The sequence below is a fragment of the Melanotaenia boesemani genome, chromosome 9 (genome assembly GCF_017639745.1).
Source record: "Melanotaenia boesemani isolate fMelBoe1 chromosome 9, fMelBoe1.pri, whole genome shotgun sequence".
Classification (NCBI taxonomy): Eukaryota; Metazoa; Chordata; class Actinopteri; order Atheriniformes; family Melanotaeniidae; genus Melanotaenia; species Melanotaenia boesemani.
In genome coordinates this window covers 9,468,805-9,486,465 of record NC_055690.1, presented here as the reverse complement: position 1 = coordinate 9,486,465, position 17,661 = coordinate 9,468,805, and the positions used below count along the sequence as shown (strand labels likewise).

Here is a 17,661-nt window from a genome sequence, read left to right as displayed (position 1 = left end):
TGAGATATATATATGTAATTTTGAAAATAAATAAATAAATAAATAGAAACTGTGTTTCTAAAAATTATTAGAAACTGTGTGCACTCCTTTAGTTGTTGCAGCTTGCAGGCTTGTCCCCAGTGAGTTAGTGGAAGTTACTGGATGTATATCCCAATCTGAGTCATTGTAGTCCTCAGAGCACTGAGGGCCTAAACACCACTACTGCTGGTTATGGGAAAAGATTTAATCAGCTGTTTAAAAAGCTGTTTAACTACTTGTGGTAAAATCAGCATTAAGATGACTCCTTTAGTCTGCTTAGGTTTACTAGCAGAAAACTTTTCTCATTTCATGGCATGAGAACCAGTAATTGCATAGCATTAATGCAAGTTCAAGGTCTTTCATCAGACTAAATTGCAATAGTACGGAAAGCACATTTAATCAAAGGGACTGGCCCTTCAACTAAACAGCCAAAGAAATGAGAGCACCGTCTTCCTCGTGACATATTATTGTCTAAAGCCTTAAGATGCGATGAAATCCAGTAGATTAAAGGCAAAAAAAAGTAAAAGTTAATACAAATCTAAAGATCAGTCCTTGCTGATAAAATCAGAGGAAAGTATAAACATCCAGAAAAATTTCACCTGGTTCCATCTTGATGACTTTGATAGCTGCCAACTCTCCATTCTGTTTGTTACGTGCCTGAAAAGAGAGAGAAAAAAGGATGTTTTTTCCACACTGTACACATGAGTTCCCTTACAGCAGTAGTTTGCACATGTAGCACACTTTTGTGTGTCTGTGGAAGTTCATTTGCATGTCAGTTGTCCGGATCAGAGGATCGCTCTGTGGCATTTGCACAAAGCATGCTCACAGACACAAGCATTTATATTAAGTACTGGTAACGTGCACGCAGGCAGGCATACATGCACTTTGTGACCTTTACAAGTGTGATAGTGAGGGTGGTGTTACTTCTGCTAACACTGCTCATAGTGTTATTAACAGAAACCGAGTGTACGTTCTATTAGACAATTTTCTAGTTCAACTTTTAACCTTTTATTTTTTTAATGCAGGAGGAGGTTGACCAAGATGAGGGCAGAAAACACAATCCAAAATGTCCTACAAAGTAGTGTAGTATTAAATTTTGACTAATATCATAGTACTATGAAAACAAAAATCAGATTGTGTTGAGCAGTCTTTTATCAAAGGATGACAAAATTAGATGCAAACTTAACACACCTGTAAAATTCAACTAAAACTTTTTAACATATGATCCAGATATGATGTATTTTGGCTTAAATTAAAGTTCTATTCCAATAATAATATTAATGTTATTGCTAATAAAGCTATCATTATTCCATGTTGCCTTTACTGGGTAAAGTACAACTGTGTTTGCATAGTTTGCAGCTTTGCAGGTAACCAAGGCTATGTTCAAACTGTCTACTCACTCACCATGTAGTCAGCTATGTTTTCTTTTACAAACGTCATGTTGCACACCACACAGAAGCCGTGCAGAAGATTGATCAACATGGACTATGTGTTGCAGCCTGGAGTGGAGCCAACAGAGGCCAGTTCCTACTATGAGCTGCTACCCTTCACCAATGCTCCACAGCTCATAATTGTAATTTTCATATTTACTATTAATGCCTGGTGAGCAAATAATACTCTTCTTATGTCTAAACAGTTAAGTAGCTAGCCTCTCTTTTTCTGCTCAAGATGCAGGATATGTTCAATTTTTTCTAAAACAATATATAGAAGAACCATACTGAAAGTTTACCCGTTAAGTTTATAATTAGTTTAGTCTATTAATATCTGCATTTAAGCTACATTCAACACAAGTATAAAAACAGTTTACAGACAGTTTTTATGTACTTGTGTGCCTTTCACATATTACATAAAAAAGATCCTTATATAGTTATGACTGCAGTCAGTGCTTACGTATGTGGTTACAGGGCAATTCACATTTAGTATTGTGGAAAGCAGGCAAACATAAAAATCACGTGAGGTTTTTCTAAACGGCATCACAAAAAATCTAACAAATAAAAAAAATATCCACAATTCTATTACCCAATGCTGCATCGCCATTAAACTTTAGCTAAATGTAGGCTCAGACATGAAGCCACCGAGGAAGTGTCCCTAAGGGAAAAACCAGAGACAACTGGCTCCAAACCATCTCTCAGGATAAAGCTTCTTTAATCCCGTAGATCAGGAAATTCAGGTGTTACAGCAGCAATCAGCAGTAGAAATAGAATAAAATACTACAAAACAGCTGACAGTAGACATTTGCAATACAACATTTTAAATAATAGAATGAGACAATAAACACATCCCATTGAGACAATTAATAAAACTAATGGACTTGCACTAATTAACGTTTCACCTTCCCACATGTTTCACCTCTCAAGTTTTCCTGCTGTCATAACCTGGATTAACTCCTTTGTAGTCATGAGTCATCTGATTTATGTTCATGTTAAACAAAGTTCTTAAATTCTTTCACTTTCCTTTACTTTAAAAACATTTATAAATTAACCACCGGTTTTACTGGTTATTATTTGTCATACACACATTCATACTGTCATTTTTAAAAGAATGAAAAAGAAATAGATTCACAATGAGAAAACAGTCGTAACTTTATAAACTCAAACGTGATATAATGTGACAAAAATGAAAACAGAAGTAGTCTGATAAATGCTTAACCACAAAGAGATTTAAAAATGGGAAAAACGCTAACCACGTAAACAAACTTAAGAATAAATTATTCTAAATTGGGTATTTACGTAGACGAAGACTTCCTCACACATATAGGATGTCGAAGTTGACACATGACAGAACTACAAGCCCTCCCACCACACATACAGGAAAAACCCATCCACACTGAATGCCTTAAATAGAAAATATACACAGTCAATCAAGAAAGCACAGATGGGTAATGGAAACTTCACCATCTCAGATAGGAGTTTCAAAACCATTACAAATGGTATTTAAGACATCTTTGTCCTTATTCCAAAGCAATGAACACCATAATAGGAGATGGGCTGAACACCAACTCCTTCCTCAACACAGGAGTTACAGTCAAATGATTAACTCTTCAAGAGTCTCAACTGCCCCCTTCACACTCATTTTACCATTGATGTCTGATGATTTCATCAATGAGCAAAACTGCATCAGCATTATATGAATCGGGTCTCATACAGCAGCATCTTTATGAGAAAGCAAGTTATTCAGGGATTTGAAGACGGGCAGTGGCCACCTCCGCTTGAAAAGCATTACATTCGATTTATTGGAACATTCGAAGCTTTAAAGTCATGGAAGGCAACACTAGCTGGAGGCAATGTGATGTTGGCGTTAGTCTATAACCTGCTTTAAGTCTGACATTAAAATGGAAAGACAGGGTGTTGCGGTTGCAGTAGGGGGCTGATGCAGCTGTCTTGAATGTTTTCCACTTGAGAAAGATATTTTTTGTACATGATGGACTCTGGGTAGTTTGGAAATAGCCTTATAACTCTTTCCTGCAGCAACAATCACTTCTTTAAGATAATATGATGTCTTTAATCCTTAGCATTGCAATCTTTTCATTTCTTTTAGTCATTTAGTCTTTAAAATAGTTCTAGCCGTTTAATTTCCTTCAGTGTATTCTACGCCTCATTCCTTAATTGTATTTTAATCTGTTAAATTCTTTTAGAGCAGTTTAATCTTTTAATTGTATTTAGTGTATTTTAGTATTTAAATTTCTTCCGGTGCCTTTCAGTTTTACTTATTTATTTATTTTTTACATATATTTTAGATATATTAGTGTATATTGTTTCTTAAGTCTTTTAATGGCATGTAGACAACCATGTGTTTCTATGATGTGCTATATAATAAAGGGGTTTGTATTATTTTAACACACATAAATGCTGCAGTGCAGCACACTGACATAACATCCGCTTATAAAGAAACACTCACACTGACGATCACTGAAATGTGCTTGATAAGCAGCACCTGACCCTGTTAACTATGGAATCAGCATCAAACACTGCAGGTCTGCTGAATTTCGCAGCAGTTTTCAACCAACCTTAAAAACCTATTTGCTGCTGCTTTTTGTTAAAACAATTATCATTTTTTGCATTTTATCTTTTTATCTAGCCTTTTCTGTGTTTATTAAATTCTTTTTAAAATTTTTCAAGTACTTTTTAATGCTTCTTCTGCACCCTGCTGTAACGCTGTTTTATGAAAAGCACTTTGAACTGTCTTGTACATGAAATGTGCTACAATAAAAAAACTCCCTTGTATTTTAGGTTAGATTTCATTAAGTTAATATTTTTTAGGAGTTACTAAAAATGTATGTTTATCTTGTCTGGTTCAACATGCCAAATCTTTTGATGGTGTCATGTTAAGTTTCACGTGTTGACAGCAGTTTGACCTGAAGACTAATGCATGATAGAGCATGTATGCCCAAAACACAATACTTGAGTTCACTAATCAGCACCACAACTATTTCCTTCCAACAAAAACAGTCTTTCTGTGTATGTGTTGAGTGACTACAAGTTACACAGAACTTCAGTCTCAGTCTGATGATGATCTGAACTGTTTCTGGGAAAAATTTAGTCATGTTCATCATTAAAGAGCACATTTTATGTACCTGTATAGTGCTTTGCTTTACATCTTTGAATCTCTTGCACAATATTTCTGGTTGGGAAGTCTTGTGAAATTTAGCCACACAAGACTTTCAAAGCCGGTAAATGTGTTCTGGGAAGATGTGAAGAAAACCTGTCAGTCATACTGTCCATACCTGACGATTACAAAGCACCAGTAAGACAATGGAAGCAAAAACAACTATGGAAACTCCACTGTACAAACAAAGTGTGTCAGTGTGTGACAAAGGCCACTGAATGGAAAGACACCCTGCAAGCAGTCAGTCAACAAGTAAACAGTCAAACACATGAGGGTTAACGTGGACCTTCCACAAAAACATTTCCACCCCACAGTGTGTGTCTACCTGCTTCGTTTGAGCATCTGTGTACAGGGGTATTTCTTTTCATTGATCTCTGTAATGACACATTCAGGTTTTTATTGAAGATATTCAAGCAGGCATGACCAAATTTACAATCTGCCTAAACATGAAAAAAGATGAAAGAAAATTAGGAAATGGGCTCATCTTTCTTTTCTTAAGAAATTACTCAGATTTGACCCAGTCATATGAAAAGTTTTGAACTTTTAAACCACTGATCTTTAATTTTTTTGGTGGGCGAGGGTAGATCCTATTAGTTTATTAACAATTACACTGATGTTAGTAGAATTCAACAACTACAACACATTTACCATTTATTAAAATCAAAACAAAAACATAAACCCAACCACAACATTTATCTGATGCCACCAAAAGCTGTTCGCTTCAGTTTTTGTGTTTAACCTTAACAATGTCCTGAAATGGCAACATAACTTGGCTCTAATAAACATGTGGATCCCTGCAGGATATTCTAGACTTTTGCTGTTGGTTAAGGACCTACTTTTGAAAAATTCCATGTCTCTCTAACAGACAGATGAGAGAGAGAGAGAAAAAAAACGATAAAATGCTTAGCATAGTGTGACATGTAATCTTTTTCTGCTCTTGTATCTCTTTGGGTCCAGTATGGCTCCTGATTTAAGTTAAATGACCCAGAAGTATCCAAGTAGTTGCCATGATATGAGCTGGTCAAGTTTTCTGAAGAAAGGAGAGTCAATGCTGCTGTTATCTCCTTGAACCTAAAGGCCTCAATCTCTGGCTGAATGTTTTTGGAAGTTTTATAACTGGTTCAGTATAATATTTGAGCAAAAACAAGGGTTGGATTAGAACCTGATGACACCAGGCTGGGAATTAGCATATCTTGTACTCAGCCACCACAAGACAAATAGCATCCACTTGGACCACAACCACTGATAGAGTACATGCAGAGTGCACCAGGTTTGTTCAATCAGCATCAGTTTATGACATTTACTTAGCTTTCTGTAGTTTCCTGCAATTGGGCCTGTGATAGACTGGTGAAAGGATATAAAAGATGAATGATTGATGGTGGGATGAGCGGATGGTTCCCTTGGATTGCAGTTCAGTTTCTACCAGTAAGGTTTCTCTTCTCTCTGCATTGCCTCCACCATTCTGAATAACCTTTTAGCCCCAATTGTAGGTGTGTTGTGCAGGAGTCCATGACTAAATTTTTTGTCTTGTCTGAGATTTGAGGAGAAGCAGTAATACTTTGAACTTCAGCCTTTACCCAGACATGCAGTGGGAGGAGTTCATTTTTAGTATGTGACTCCCTTCAGTCTGGACTCCTTTATTTGTAATGCGCTCCTACTTCATGACAACTAACTAACAGAACAGGCGGACGGTTGCTAAAGCAGTTCCTCTTTTTATAACTGCTTTTTGAGATATTTTGAGATATTGATTTGCAGTGATTGCAAAATAATTTTTATTTTTGAGTTCTGTGTTTCATCTTGAGCACAAAGAACAATCCAGTTATTAGTTTATTTCAGATTTGGAAGCCCAGAGAGTCATTTCTTGATTTTTAAAATAAATTCAGTCTAAAAATAACAGGTAATATTTTGATAACTGACACTTTCAGTCTCACTGTAGGTGATTAAGTAATTGAGCAAAGTAGATTATTAAGGATATCTCACTTCGTAGTAAAGGACGTACACACACACACACACACATGCACACACACACACACACACACACACACACACACACACACACACACACACACACACACACACACACACACACAGATGCACACACAGACTAATGCCAGTTATGAGATGTTATTTGACTACAATTTGTTTGAAGTTCTCAGCATCCAAAACATATCTCTCTTCCTCTTTTTGGGTTAAAGATAAATCCACATCAACCAAAATTCACATACATTTCATTCTATAGCATACAGGGTACATGTGCACACACACACACACACACACACACACAAAACCACACTGTTTCAGCAGAAACCTGACACAGTTAACAAGCTTTGCAGGCAGATTTTTTGTGTCTACTCTTCTGCTCACTTCTTCATTCTGCATCCGAGATATCACACGCACCAGGTGCAGCCCACAGCTTCTGTGGGGCTACGAGCCTGACACAAGATTTGCACCATGTTGTAGAGCTTCGTAGCACAACCCACATCAGATAAGGAGAGTCAAGCTTTTACTGTAAGATCCTGTCATGGTTAGAATCAGAGATCCACTTAGTCAAATCTGAGTCAGTTTCCAGGCCAGAGCAAGGCTTCGACTCAAAGAATTTACACATTCTTTACAAGTTTTTCACTACATGAGAAAATATCAGTGAAAAAACTCCCTTTAAGATAAGTTTGAACTCTTAACAAGAGAAGTAGGTTTTCTTTTTTTTCCTATTTAACTTGTTCTGTCCAGCATGGTGGCAGCAGAATGATGGTCTGGCTGCTGTGTTGTGCTGAACAAATTTACTTTGCCAAGAGGAGCTTTATGTGTATAAGGCTCCTCTTGATAATCAGACTTATTTATTTTTAGCTTATTTATTTAGAATTATGGAAATTATGTAATCTTGCTGGACTTGAACAGAGGGGACAGAAAAAAAGCTAACAATCATCAGTAGTTCCTAAAAAAAAACTGAACCAGCAACAACGATATATATCACAACAACAACCAAAGTACCTTAGCTCTAAGCTCTTAGTGTATAAATTTCCTTGTGGGCCATATATGGTGGTCATGTGGCTGAGTTCTGGCAGCCACATTTCCATTGATGCAATGCTGTAAGTCAAGGCCAAATCTGGGCTAAACCTTCTTTGCTCTCTGGAATGTACTTTGCGAATGAATTCTTCTGGAGGTAAACTTTGACTATAGCAAAAGTATCTGGAAAGCAACATCTAACGTTTAGGATGAACACTACAGCAAGCCAAGGCACCACGGCTCAAATGCTGGTACATATGGTTGTGGTGCTCATTCACCAACCCTCGCTGTACTACGAGACGCTACCGGCTAATTGTATAATTACAATAGTATTTCTAATTAGTAATTCTAATAGTATTCTTACAACCTAAAACAACATGATACAATAGAGCCAAATATTACGGCTTCATGTTTACAAACTAAGATGATAGGAAGAAGAGATCAATACTGGCTCAATGATAAACTAGTACATACTGGTTCTCAGTCAGTTGAGGCTGAAAGACAGTTTTCTGAGATTTCAGTGTGGAAGCTTAGTTGAACACTAAGAAGTTAAAGAATGCCAAGAGGGCCATTGATGTTTTTGAAACAGAACTAAAATACCTGTCCTGTAATGTGGCTAATGGAGTTAATATTAGCATAGGGTGTGAATTAGTTTGCTTCCAAAGAGCTGGTGCTAATTTTGGTCTAAAGCATGCACATACATGTTGAATGCTTGTGTGTCAAAAGAGAGAAAAAAGAGAGAGAGAGAGTGAGCGAGAGAGAGAGCGACAGAGAGAGAGAGAGAGAGCGAGAGAGAGAATGATCTACTGTTTTTCATATGTGAAAAATATTATGTAAAGCACATTGTGCTGGCTTTATGTATAGAAGGTAATTTATAAATACTATTTGATATTATATTTAGTTTCATCATAATTGCTGATGAAATGTATGGTTACATTTGTAAAGCTTCACATACTTAACTCTATAACATGCCTGAAGTCTGTTACTGACAACATGCTGTGTTAACTGTGCGACTGGTCCATGTAGTTCCTGGCAATAAACAGCATCAGGGACTGATACTCCTCTCCAGCCACTGTTCCCAACTCCCCAGTAAGAAAAGTAGCTATTGGCTGTCCTAAAAGTCCCTAGACGTCGCTAATTAGCATAATCAGCCTAGTACATATAGTTGTAATGGATGCTGCCATAAAGAGGGATGAGGTGAGAAAGGCAAAAATTGATAAAAAAGAAAACCTAAAAATGTTTAGAACAGCAAAATAATTAAATAAATAAATAAAAATTCTGTCAATATTTTCTTTATTTTTAGTTCAGTTTTTTTTAGTGTATTTTGTTTTTTAATTAGGAGTCTGGAACATCACCACACTTTTAACTTTTTAAATATTTTTGTCCAAACTCTTCATTAATAGACATTACTCTGACGGTAAGCCAGCGCAGGATTCTCCAACAGCAGCTTTGTTTCATTTTCAGCCTGGTCATGAAACAGAGGTGAACGTCGTCTGCTCTGTGTGCTGCTCCGAGAAGACCATGCCTTGTATGACTGCTTTTGGAGGGGAGGAGTCTGCGCAGCACCCGCTCCTCATTGGGAAGAGTAAACTATGTTCATTTACATCAGTCTCCAAAAGTCTCCAATAATACCAGAAAAAGTCGCTAGATTTGCCGTTAGTCGCTTTAAAAAAAAAAAATCGTTAGAGGAGTCTGAAAACTCACTAAATATAGCAACAAAGTCGCTAAGTTGGCAATACTGAGGAATAATAAATTCCCACAAGACCCGCCTCTTTTCACAAATAAGCCAATCACAGTGCTCGTTCGTCTCCGCTCACATGCACGTTGGTGTTCGTGTCCTTTTCTCGTATTGAAGTTAGTTTGAGTCGGCCAACCAGCAGCTAATTTGGACATTACTGTAAACTACTGGGCTGAAGAGGGGAGCAGAAGTAAATTAAATTATAAATTAAATTATAACTACTACAAGAAAAAGACAGTCGCCATTGCACAAGTAGATGAAAAATTCACTCTCACTGTCTCACATTTTAGTCACAAAATGCCACCATTTGGTCGTAGTCTGGAGCCCTGACTGGAATTTATACATAGAATAAAAACATGCTATGGCATGTGGTTCAGCTAGATTAAAGGATGACTCCCCTGACTCTGCCATTGTTTCTCCTCTGAACATTCTGCTTCTGTCCCTCTTTCTAAATCTGAAACCTCATCTTCATCCCTCATGCCTTCACTTCTTTGTGTGTTGCTTTTTCAGTGGCCTCTTTCAGCTTTGACCTTCATGGTCTTTCCACCATTCTTTCATCTTCATTTCTCTCCTTTTCTGCTCCTCCTCATACATGCACAGAGGTCACTCAAGCTTAAACCACAGAAACACCGACCTGCAAACGTCTTCCATATCTAAATGTTTTATAAACTGTTCTTGTGTTTAATGTAATCAAAACCAACTAACTAGTGAAATACGCTCCAATAAATCACACAAGAGTGAGTCACTATCGGCTAGTGATTAATGGACGTATTGATCTGTAATTGTCCGTTGCCTTCAGACATTTCCTTTGTTACAGACTTCATTTGACTTTAACTTTGTGTGATAAAACATGACCTGTGAACTTCACTTGTAGAAAGTCGAGCAGCTCAGTTGCTCCACTCTGTTTGCTTGTAGACAGACCATGGACCCTTCATGTATCTGAGACACACCAGCTCATGCAGCAGTGGAGCAGGAGGCTGACATGTTTGATGCAGAGCTGTCGCTAAATTTATGAGGGGCTTAAGATTATATTATTATTTTTGTGAATATAATGTAGGGACATTGTAATGTCATAATGTAAGAACAAGAAAATTGGGAGGAGGTTTTAATGTGGGGGGGGGAGGGTAGTTGCACCTCCCTGTCTCCATGTAAATCCACCCATGTAGATAGATATGAACGTTATCAACTGTGTGTCCTGCTTATTCACATGTTTAATAGTCTGATTCTGACTTTTAAAATATAGTTAGCACCTTTAATCTTGAATTTTGGTACCCTCAATTTTATATCAAATTAAATCATCATGTAAAACATTTCAAATGGAGCGACCGTTTTAAAAAGCCAGAATCACAGCAAAAAAAAAAAAAACAAACAAAACAAAACAAAAAAAAAAAACAAAAAAAAAAAAAACAGCAGCAGTAATAATCTCATGCTTTGTAAAAGAGCCGTCACGCTTACAACTAAAGTGTACATGAACAATTAATGCTGCAGAACAGGTTTAACAAGCTACTATTTGCATCACAAAGGTGGGCGGATGCAGAAAGGAAGCTAGTAGTAGAAAAGGGTGTTTCATCCGGGAGAAATGTTGACTAGGCGCGTGCAACCAAATCTGCTTATCTCCCTAGTAGAAAAAGTGCAGCTTTACATTAAATCCAGTCTCTTACAGTTTTGTTCTGATCACCTACAAAAAAGTTTTTTCTTTCTATGTATTATTCTTTAAAAACCATGTCAGCCTACATAACTGCTCTCCCCCCCCCCCCCCCCCCATCTCTGTTAAACACAATTCCCCTCTGAAAAAGACTTTATCATCATCATTTTCTTCTAATTGATTATTGTTTAATTAAAAAAAGAAACCCTACAACACTGCAATTTCCCTCTGAGATTAATAAAGTATTTTTCATTTCATTAGATTGCCAATCAGCCTCTAGCACGCATATAATTCATTTTACACCTTATTTTTATATAATGAACATGCAGAAACGTGTGGACATTAAAACCAAAGGAGAGTAAAAAATTATCTATCTGAACTTTCTCAAGAGAAGTCGACATATTTTTGATTTCATGCCATGTATTCACGCTTTTAATGAGCCTCTCAAGTGGTAAAGCTAAAAAATTATAACTGTTATGTTACCAGAATATTCATCAAGTGCCAACATGCACACGCTCACACACACCATGTAAGTACTGCTGCTGATAATGCAAAAGTGTTGCATTTGCAGTATGACTTTCATGAAACAGCACGTAGTGAGTAACGTGCTTCAGTGCATGTGCGTATGGGTCATATTACATATGTGAGGAAGACTGTGGCTGCCATGAATGACTGCCTTGCAATCAGAAAATCTGTGGATCAGCCCCTCTATGTCAAAGTATTCTTTATGTGTAAGAAAAAATGTTGTTTTAAACACGCACCAGGGAAAAAACTAAAAAAAACTGCTCAGGAAGGAGTCAAAGGATACGATAAATGGCATCTGAAGGGTACAAAGGGTCTATATCTAATGTCCTGGTACTGAACACTCCAGAAAATGCTGAAATGTTCTCTGTCCATGCCCTGATTGGTCAGAGATCTTTTGGCAGCATGGGGCGGACCTGCTCAAGATCAAATCAGTGTTTGAGTATCTGTCTGAATGAATGAGAAACAAACCGAATCGTTTTGTTGAACCGGATAAGGTTAAAAAGAGGCTACAGCCGTGATCCTGAAATCCAACAATGTCAATCATTCAAAATCCGGATTTATGCTTTTAGACTTTTACAACTTTATATTTTAAATTTAAAAAACGAGTTCCCAAAAACTAAAAAAAGGAAACAAATACAGAATTTGGCTTTATGTTCAAATAGCAAAAAGTTCATGACAAAAGTTCCCTTTTCACATGATAGTGCTTTAAAGGCCTCTTCCACAAACACCCTCATTACACTGCTGCTGTGCCTTTAAGCCGTTTTACACTGACCAAGCAAAGGTAGTGTCGTGATATTCCAGAGTGTACCGTTCAGCAAACTGAAGTCACACAATCAAAAGGCTGGGAAAGCGTCTGCTGTTCTGTTCACGGACAGCTCAGAGGCACATCAGCCTTGAACAATCTGTGTTAATGCGGCTCAAATTCAGCCCGCCACCACCTGTTTATGGAGAAATTTCTTTTAAACTAAACATTGCTCTAATACCAGACGACAATTAAATCATTTACATGAACATAAAGCAATCAGATCAGTGTTTTCACACGGATCAAAAGGCTTTGTTTTTTTTTTTTTATATGAGAAACATTCTGCTATCATCTTAAATCAAACAGAAATAACAAACATGTCAAATTATATTTTTTAATAGTGTAAAAGTTCCACGAAGCCTAAATCCCTTTACTGACTTCCGTTATGTTGTTTAGTCGCATATGGAGCAAAAAGTGGCTTGCAACCAATAACATGCTTAAAACAGTCATTTCAGAAGACACAAACACCCTACGCGAATGACGTGAGGTTGATGTGGGCTCTGACCAAAGCTGCCTGCATAATTTCTTTAGTAAAAGATTGTTTCAGGTATAACTAGTTTTAAGAAAAAAGTACCAGAAAATCCTTTACAATACTACACATGCAGACAAGGCTGCCATAAACCCAAAGTCAGTCAAATTTCTAATTGTATTTTTTATTTTTTATAATCCGCACATCCACTTTTACTACTAATGCCTTAGATCTGATTTGTGAACGCACCATGGTTTGCTAAAAAAAAGAAAGAAAAAAAGAAAATATTTAATATTTGCCAGTTTAAATACTCTTTAAATATACAGCACAAAAGTACTGCATAATCTTAGTAACAACCAGACTATTACAGGCCTGTTACAGCCACTGTGTTAACGACAAATCTCACCGTAAAATACAAGCTGCTGCATTTTTCTGCGGTACAGTTCAAGTATCAAACTTTTTTCTTTTTTCCATTTTCTTAAGAAATAATTCAAATGCTATATGAATTTTAAAACATAGAAATTTTTCTGGTTAGACTGAGTGAATTAAGAGTTTTTAAACATTTTTCTAGACCTTGAAAAGTGTGTTTTCTTCTTTGCTGTTATACACATATTCAAAGTATCTGGGGGATTAGATGCCATTAATACGTGTTAATGCATTAGTAAGTGAAGTAATATGGACATTTAAAAAGCTGTTGGGTCCATTTGATTTAAAGAGCTGTGCTGGAGCTGGAAAGCATATAAAGCAGCAGTACAGTGATCCTTGAGGACCGGAGTTGGAGATCCTTGGTTTAAACGGTTGACGGGTTAAGTGGGTAACGTTAATAATTTGATAACAATACAACGCTCAGCTGGGAAACATTAAGTCATTAAACATCATGTTACTTCGACAAATAAACCGTCCTAAACATAGCACCACACCGAGCAGACCTCAAACTGCTGGCTCTCAGATCACAAAGCAACCAGCATCAGAAGGGTCATCCAGAATGAGCCAAATTTGGGCCCAGTTTCTCTCTCTGCAACTCTCTGAAGAAATCTCACAGCTGATGAGCTATTGCCAGGTGACACAGAACACCTCCTGCGTGGTCTGATGTCCATGCAAACACAATGCAAAACACAAGATGACCTATGCAAGATCTGGTCATTTTCTTTTGGTGACTAATTACTGCTTTAGTACGAGTCCAATTCCATGACTTATCCACCACAAGTGAATGACATCTGCACTTTTAAAAACAGATATCATGGATGATGTTTGTAATGGGAACCAACCAATTCTCCAGCAACAAATTCCTCATCGAGTGGCATAGCTGTTGAATGCTGAATCAAAGTATTACTCAGAATATTGGCAATGGAGAGCTGCAGACACAGAACAAAGGCTTAATTTCACCAAAACATCAGCACTCTGTAACTAAAGCATCCGTGAGCGATTGTATATTTACTGAGAATATATTCCATAAATCCAAACTCATTCATTTATAGATGATGCAGCTTCATGTCTGACTTATTACTTTTGCCACAATCTATTTTTCAAAATATTTATGTACATAAAAATTAGGAATCTACACAAATACCAATGAAACACGAAAATGGTGAAGAAGAAGTACATTAGGGTCAACAGTGAGGTTCACAGCAGCAGATGGTTTGCTATCTGACTCCATATTATCACTGAATCTTAACACAAAATGATGAGAAAGGTTTGTTTATATATGTTTCCACACTATGTGAATGATTTACTTCACATTTTGATGCACATTTCAGATGAACTTCTCCTTCAGTTTGTTGTAAATCTATATTAAAAAAAGTTAGTGACAAAAATACTTTCACTTCTTGTAAAACCACTTCCTCTTGCAAGGTAAACTGCTCTAAAGTAGTAATTGCAGTGAACCCAAGACAGCGAAATAAATCACACTTATTTCATTGTAAACCACAGTAAAACTTATCAGGTATGCTAGACAATGAAAAAATCTTTAGCGTGTTATTCTCAAACCAACAGCTAATGTCCATGGAAAAATGAGCAGCTAAAACAGGATGCAGAAGTAAGACATGCTTGACTTGAGTTTGTAACAGCAGGTGCAGTCAACATTTCCCTCATACACCCATATATATAATTTCTAATGCAACTAGCAGCAATAAGAAGCAGAAAACAAGGAGTCTGACCTTGTAAACTTCTCCATAAGTTCCTCCTCCAACTCTCAACAGGATCTCAAAATCATCCTGAGGGTTCTTGGTGGAGATATCCAGAGCTGCTCTCTGTTGGAAATCCATTTTGTTGTTCAGTGACACTAATAATCCTCCTCAGACATGTCACATAGCTCCGTACACACTCACAATTATGACCACCGATATCTAAAACTGGGAAATACTCAGAAGTAGTGAGCTGCTGAGAAAAGCCACTTGAGTCGTCTTTGTGTCTGACTTGTACTTCGTTCAAGTGCTTTCAAACACAAACCTTCCTGTTTCTCAGCCTGCCACAGATCCTCCCTACCTCTGTCCCTCCTATCTCACACCTTCCTCTACTCTTCTCTTAGATTTTTTTTCGAAGCTAATTTACATAAACATATTTTACTTCCTGTTAAGTGTGTGTGTGAGATAAAAGAGAGAAGTGCACGTTTGTGTGCAGATATGAGCATATTCTATGGTACAATCTGTGTCTGCATGTGTGTAGTTTGCAGCCGCACAGAAGAGTTAAATGTAGCTTTCAGTATCAGCTTCACGCCTACTAGTATTTCTATACGTGTGTGTGTGTGTGGGCACATACTTTGGGAACATCTGAGTATTTGCCTGTGTGTGTCTGGTAGTGATCACCTGCAGTTGTGCTGTTTGGGGTTTTTCAGTGCGAGTTTCAGTCTAAGCTTTACGCCTACTGGTGTGTGTGTTGCAGCTCTGCAAGAAGAGTCACTCATGCTTGGAACTCCCTTTTAGCTTCCTGTTCATATTTTGTTCAACAAAGGGGCACACGTTATATCCTGTTAACATCACAGAATAACTCAAAATTATTATCTTTTCGGGAAATTATTTTAATTAAAAAACATTTTATTAAAAATTGTAAATGACCTGATTGTTGTTGCTAAACATGTTTTAGATTTTGGGCCTTTGCTACTCCAGGATGTTTGCAGTTTCATCATATCTTCTGATCTTTTGCAGAAATTCGCTCAGATGTCACTAAAAATCTGATCTAAAAAGATCCTCTTTCCTGACAAATATAAATAAATGTATGAAAAAAGTAAGATCTGTCTGATCTTAATATCGTCGTTACCATCTGACATTTATCTTCCCTGTGCAGACAACCCAGCTGCCAACCTACAGTCTCATTTCAGCCAGTTTATAAAACACCCACATGTGACAGACTTTAAACAGACCAGTTAACCACAAATAACTGCCTCAACCTCAACTGAACCCTGGATTGTTATTTACAATGTTGGATGGCAATTTGTTTTTGGTGTTTTGCCTGGTAAACTAAAAGGATAAATAAAATGTTAATGATGAAGAGGTAACTAATAAAAATAGGAGCAAACTCCTTAAACATAAGAATGAAACTTCAAAAATAACTTCACAGAGAAAAAAAATAAAGTGAGATCTCAACTGTAAAACATTTACATAAAAAAAACAAAAAACAAACCAGGGCATTTCTGTATCATATTAAGACAGTACACAAACATTTCTCCTTAAAGCAAAAATGTTAAAATACTTTGCTGACTTTGAGGAAGGTGTTCTTAGATTTGTGGGATTTTTAACCATTTTTTTCATATAGCCACCATTAGGACCAGTGTTTAAAAAAAACAACAAAAAAAACAAAAAACAAAACAAAACAAAACAAACAAACAAAAAAAAAACAAAAAAAAACAACCAAAACAATTTAAATGTACTTTTACTATATTAAAAAAAGTACAGTGATGATGACAAATCATGGACCCAGGTTTCCTTGCCCGGACATGGGTCACTGGGGGCCCCCTCTGGAGCAAGGCCTGGAGGTGGGGCACGGAGGTGAGTGCTTGGTAGCTGGGCCTTTGCCCATGGGGCTCGGTCGGGCTCAGCCCAAAAGGGTGACATGGGCCCCCACACTGTGGGCTCACCACCTGCAGGAGGGGCCATAGGGGTCTGGTGCAGTGTGAGATGGGCGGCTGCCAGACCCTGGCAGGCAGATCCTTGGCTGCAGAAGCTAACTCTAAGGACGTGGAATGTCACTTCTCTGGCAGGGAAGGAGCCTGAGCTGGTGCGCAAGGTTGAGCGGTTCCGGCTAGATATAGTTGGATTCACCTCGACACACGTCTTGGTCTCTGGAACCACTGTTCTCGAGAGGGACTGGACCCTCTTCCATTTTGGAGTTGCTCCCGGTGAGAGGCGCCGAGCAGGTGTGGGCATGCTCATTGCCCCCCGACTCGGTGCCCATGCATTGGGGTTTATCCCGGTGGACGAAAGGGTAGCCTCCCCTCGCCTTCAGTTTGGGGGGACGGGTCCTGACTGTGTCATGGCCTATGCTCATCCTCATTCCATGCTTCCTGATGACCATATTTGGACCACTGATTGTCACCGCTATTAGGATGGCGCAGCTGAAGGACATCAAGCCATCATCTCATCCCCATGTAAACTCCACACGGACCTCCAGTCATTGCTGGTGCTGGATTATACTGCTCATTGTGAACCTTACCTGGACCTCGTCCGCGTCACGAAGAATCCTATCTGCCCACTCCAGCCCATCCTCCCAGCGAACCCTGCATATTCCTCTGCACAATTCCAATAAAGTGTTCTTTGATCATTCTCTGTGCTCTCCTCTCTTTGGATCCATACACCAAGCCCTTGACAGAATAATCCAGCCAAAACATGGATCCCAAGGAGCAAGCCGCATCAGCTGCCAGG

At 37.9% G+C, this 17,661-nt stretch overlaps 1 protein-coding gene across 1 annotated transcript in view; it reads right to left on the bottom strand.

Moving 5' to 3' along the window:
* Positions 1–15,251, bottom strand: part of LOC121645888 (mitogen-activated protein kinase kinase kinase kinase 5-like) — a 47,157-nt gene extending 31,906 nt beyond the window's left edge. Inside the window, exons 1-2 of the mRNA XM_041994650.1 lie at positions 14,962–15,251; positions 618–675 (exon numbers count right to left, since the gene is read on the bottom strand). Of these exons, the coding sequence (XP_041850584.1) occupies positions 618–675; positions 14,962–15,069 (166 nt within the window). The 5' untranslated portion in view covers positions 15,070–15,251. The remainder of the gene's footprint in view (positions 1–617; positions 676–14,961) is intronic.
* Between the last annotated feature and the right edge of the window lie 2,410 nt (positions 15,252–17,661).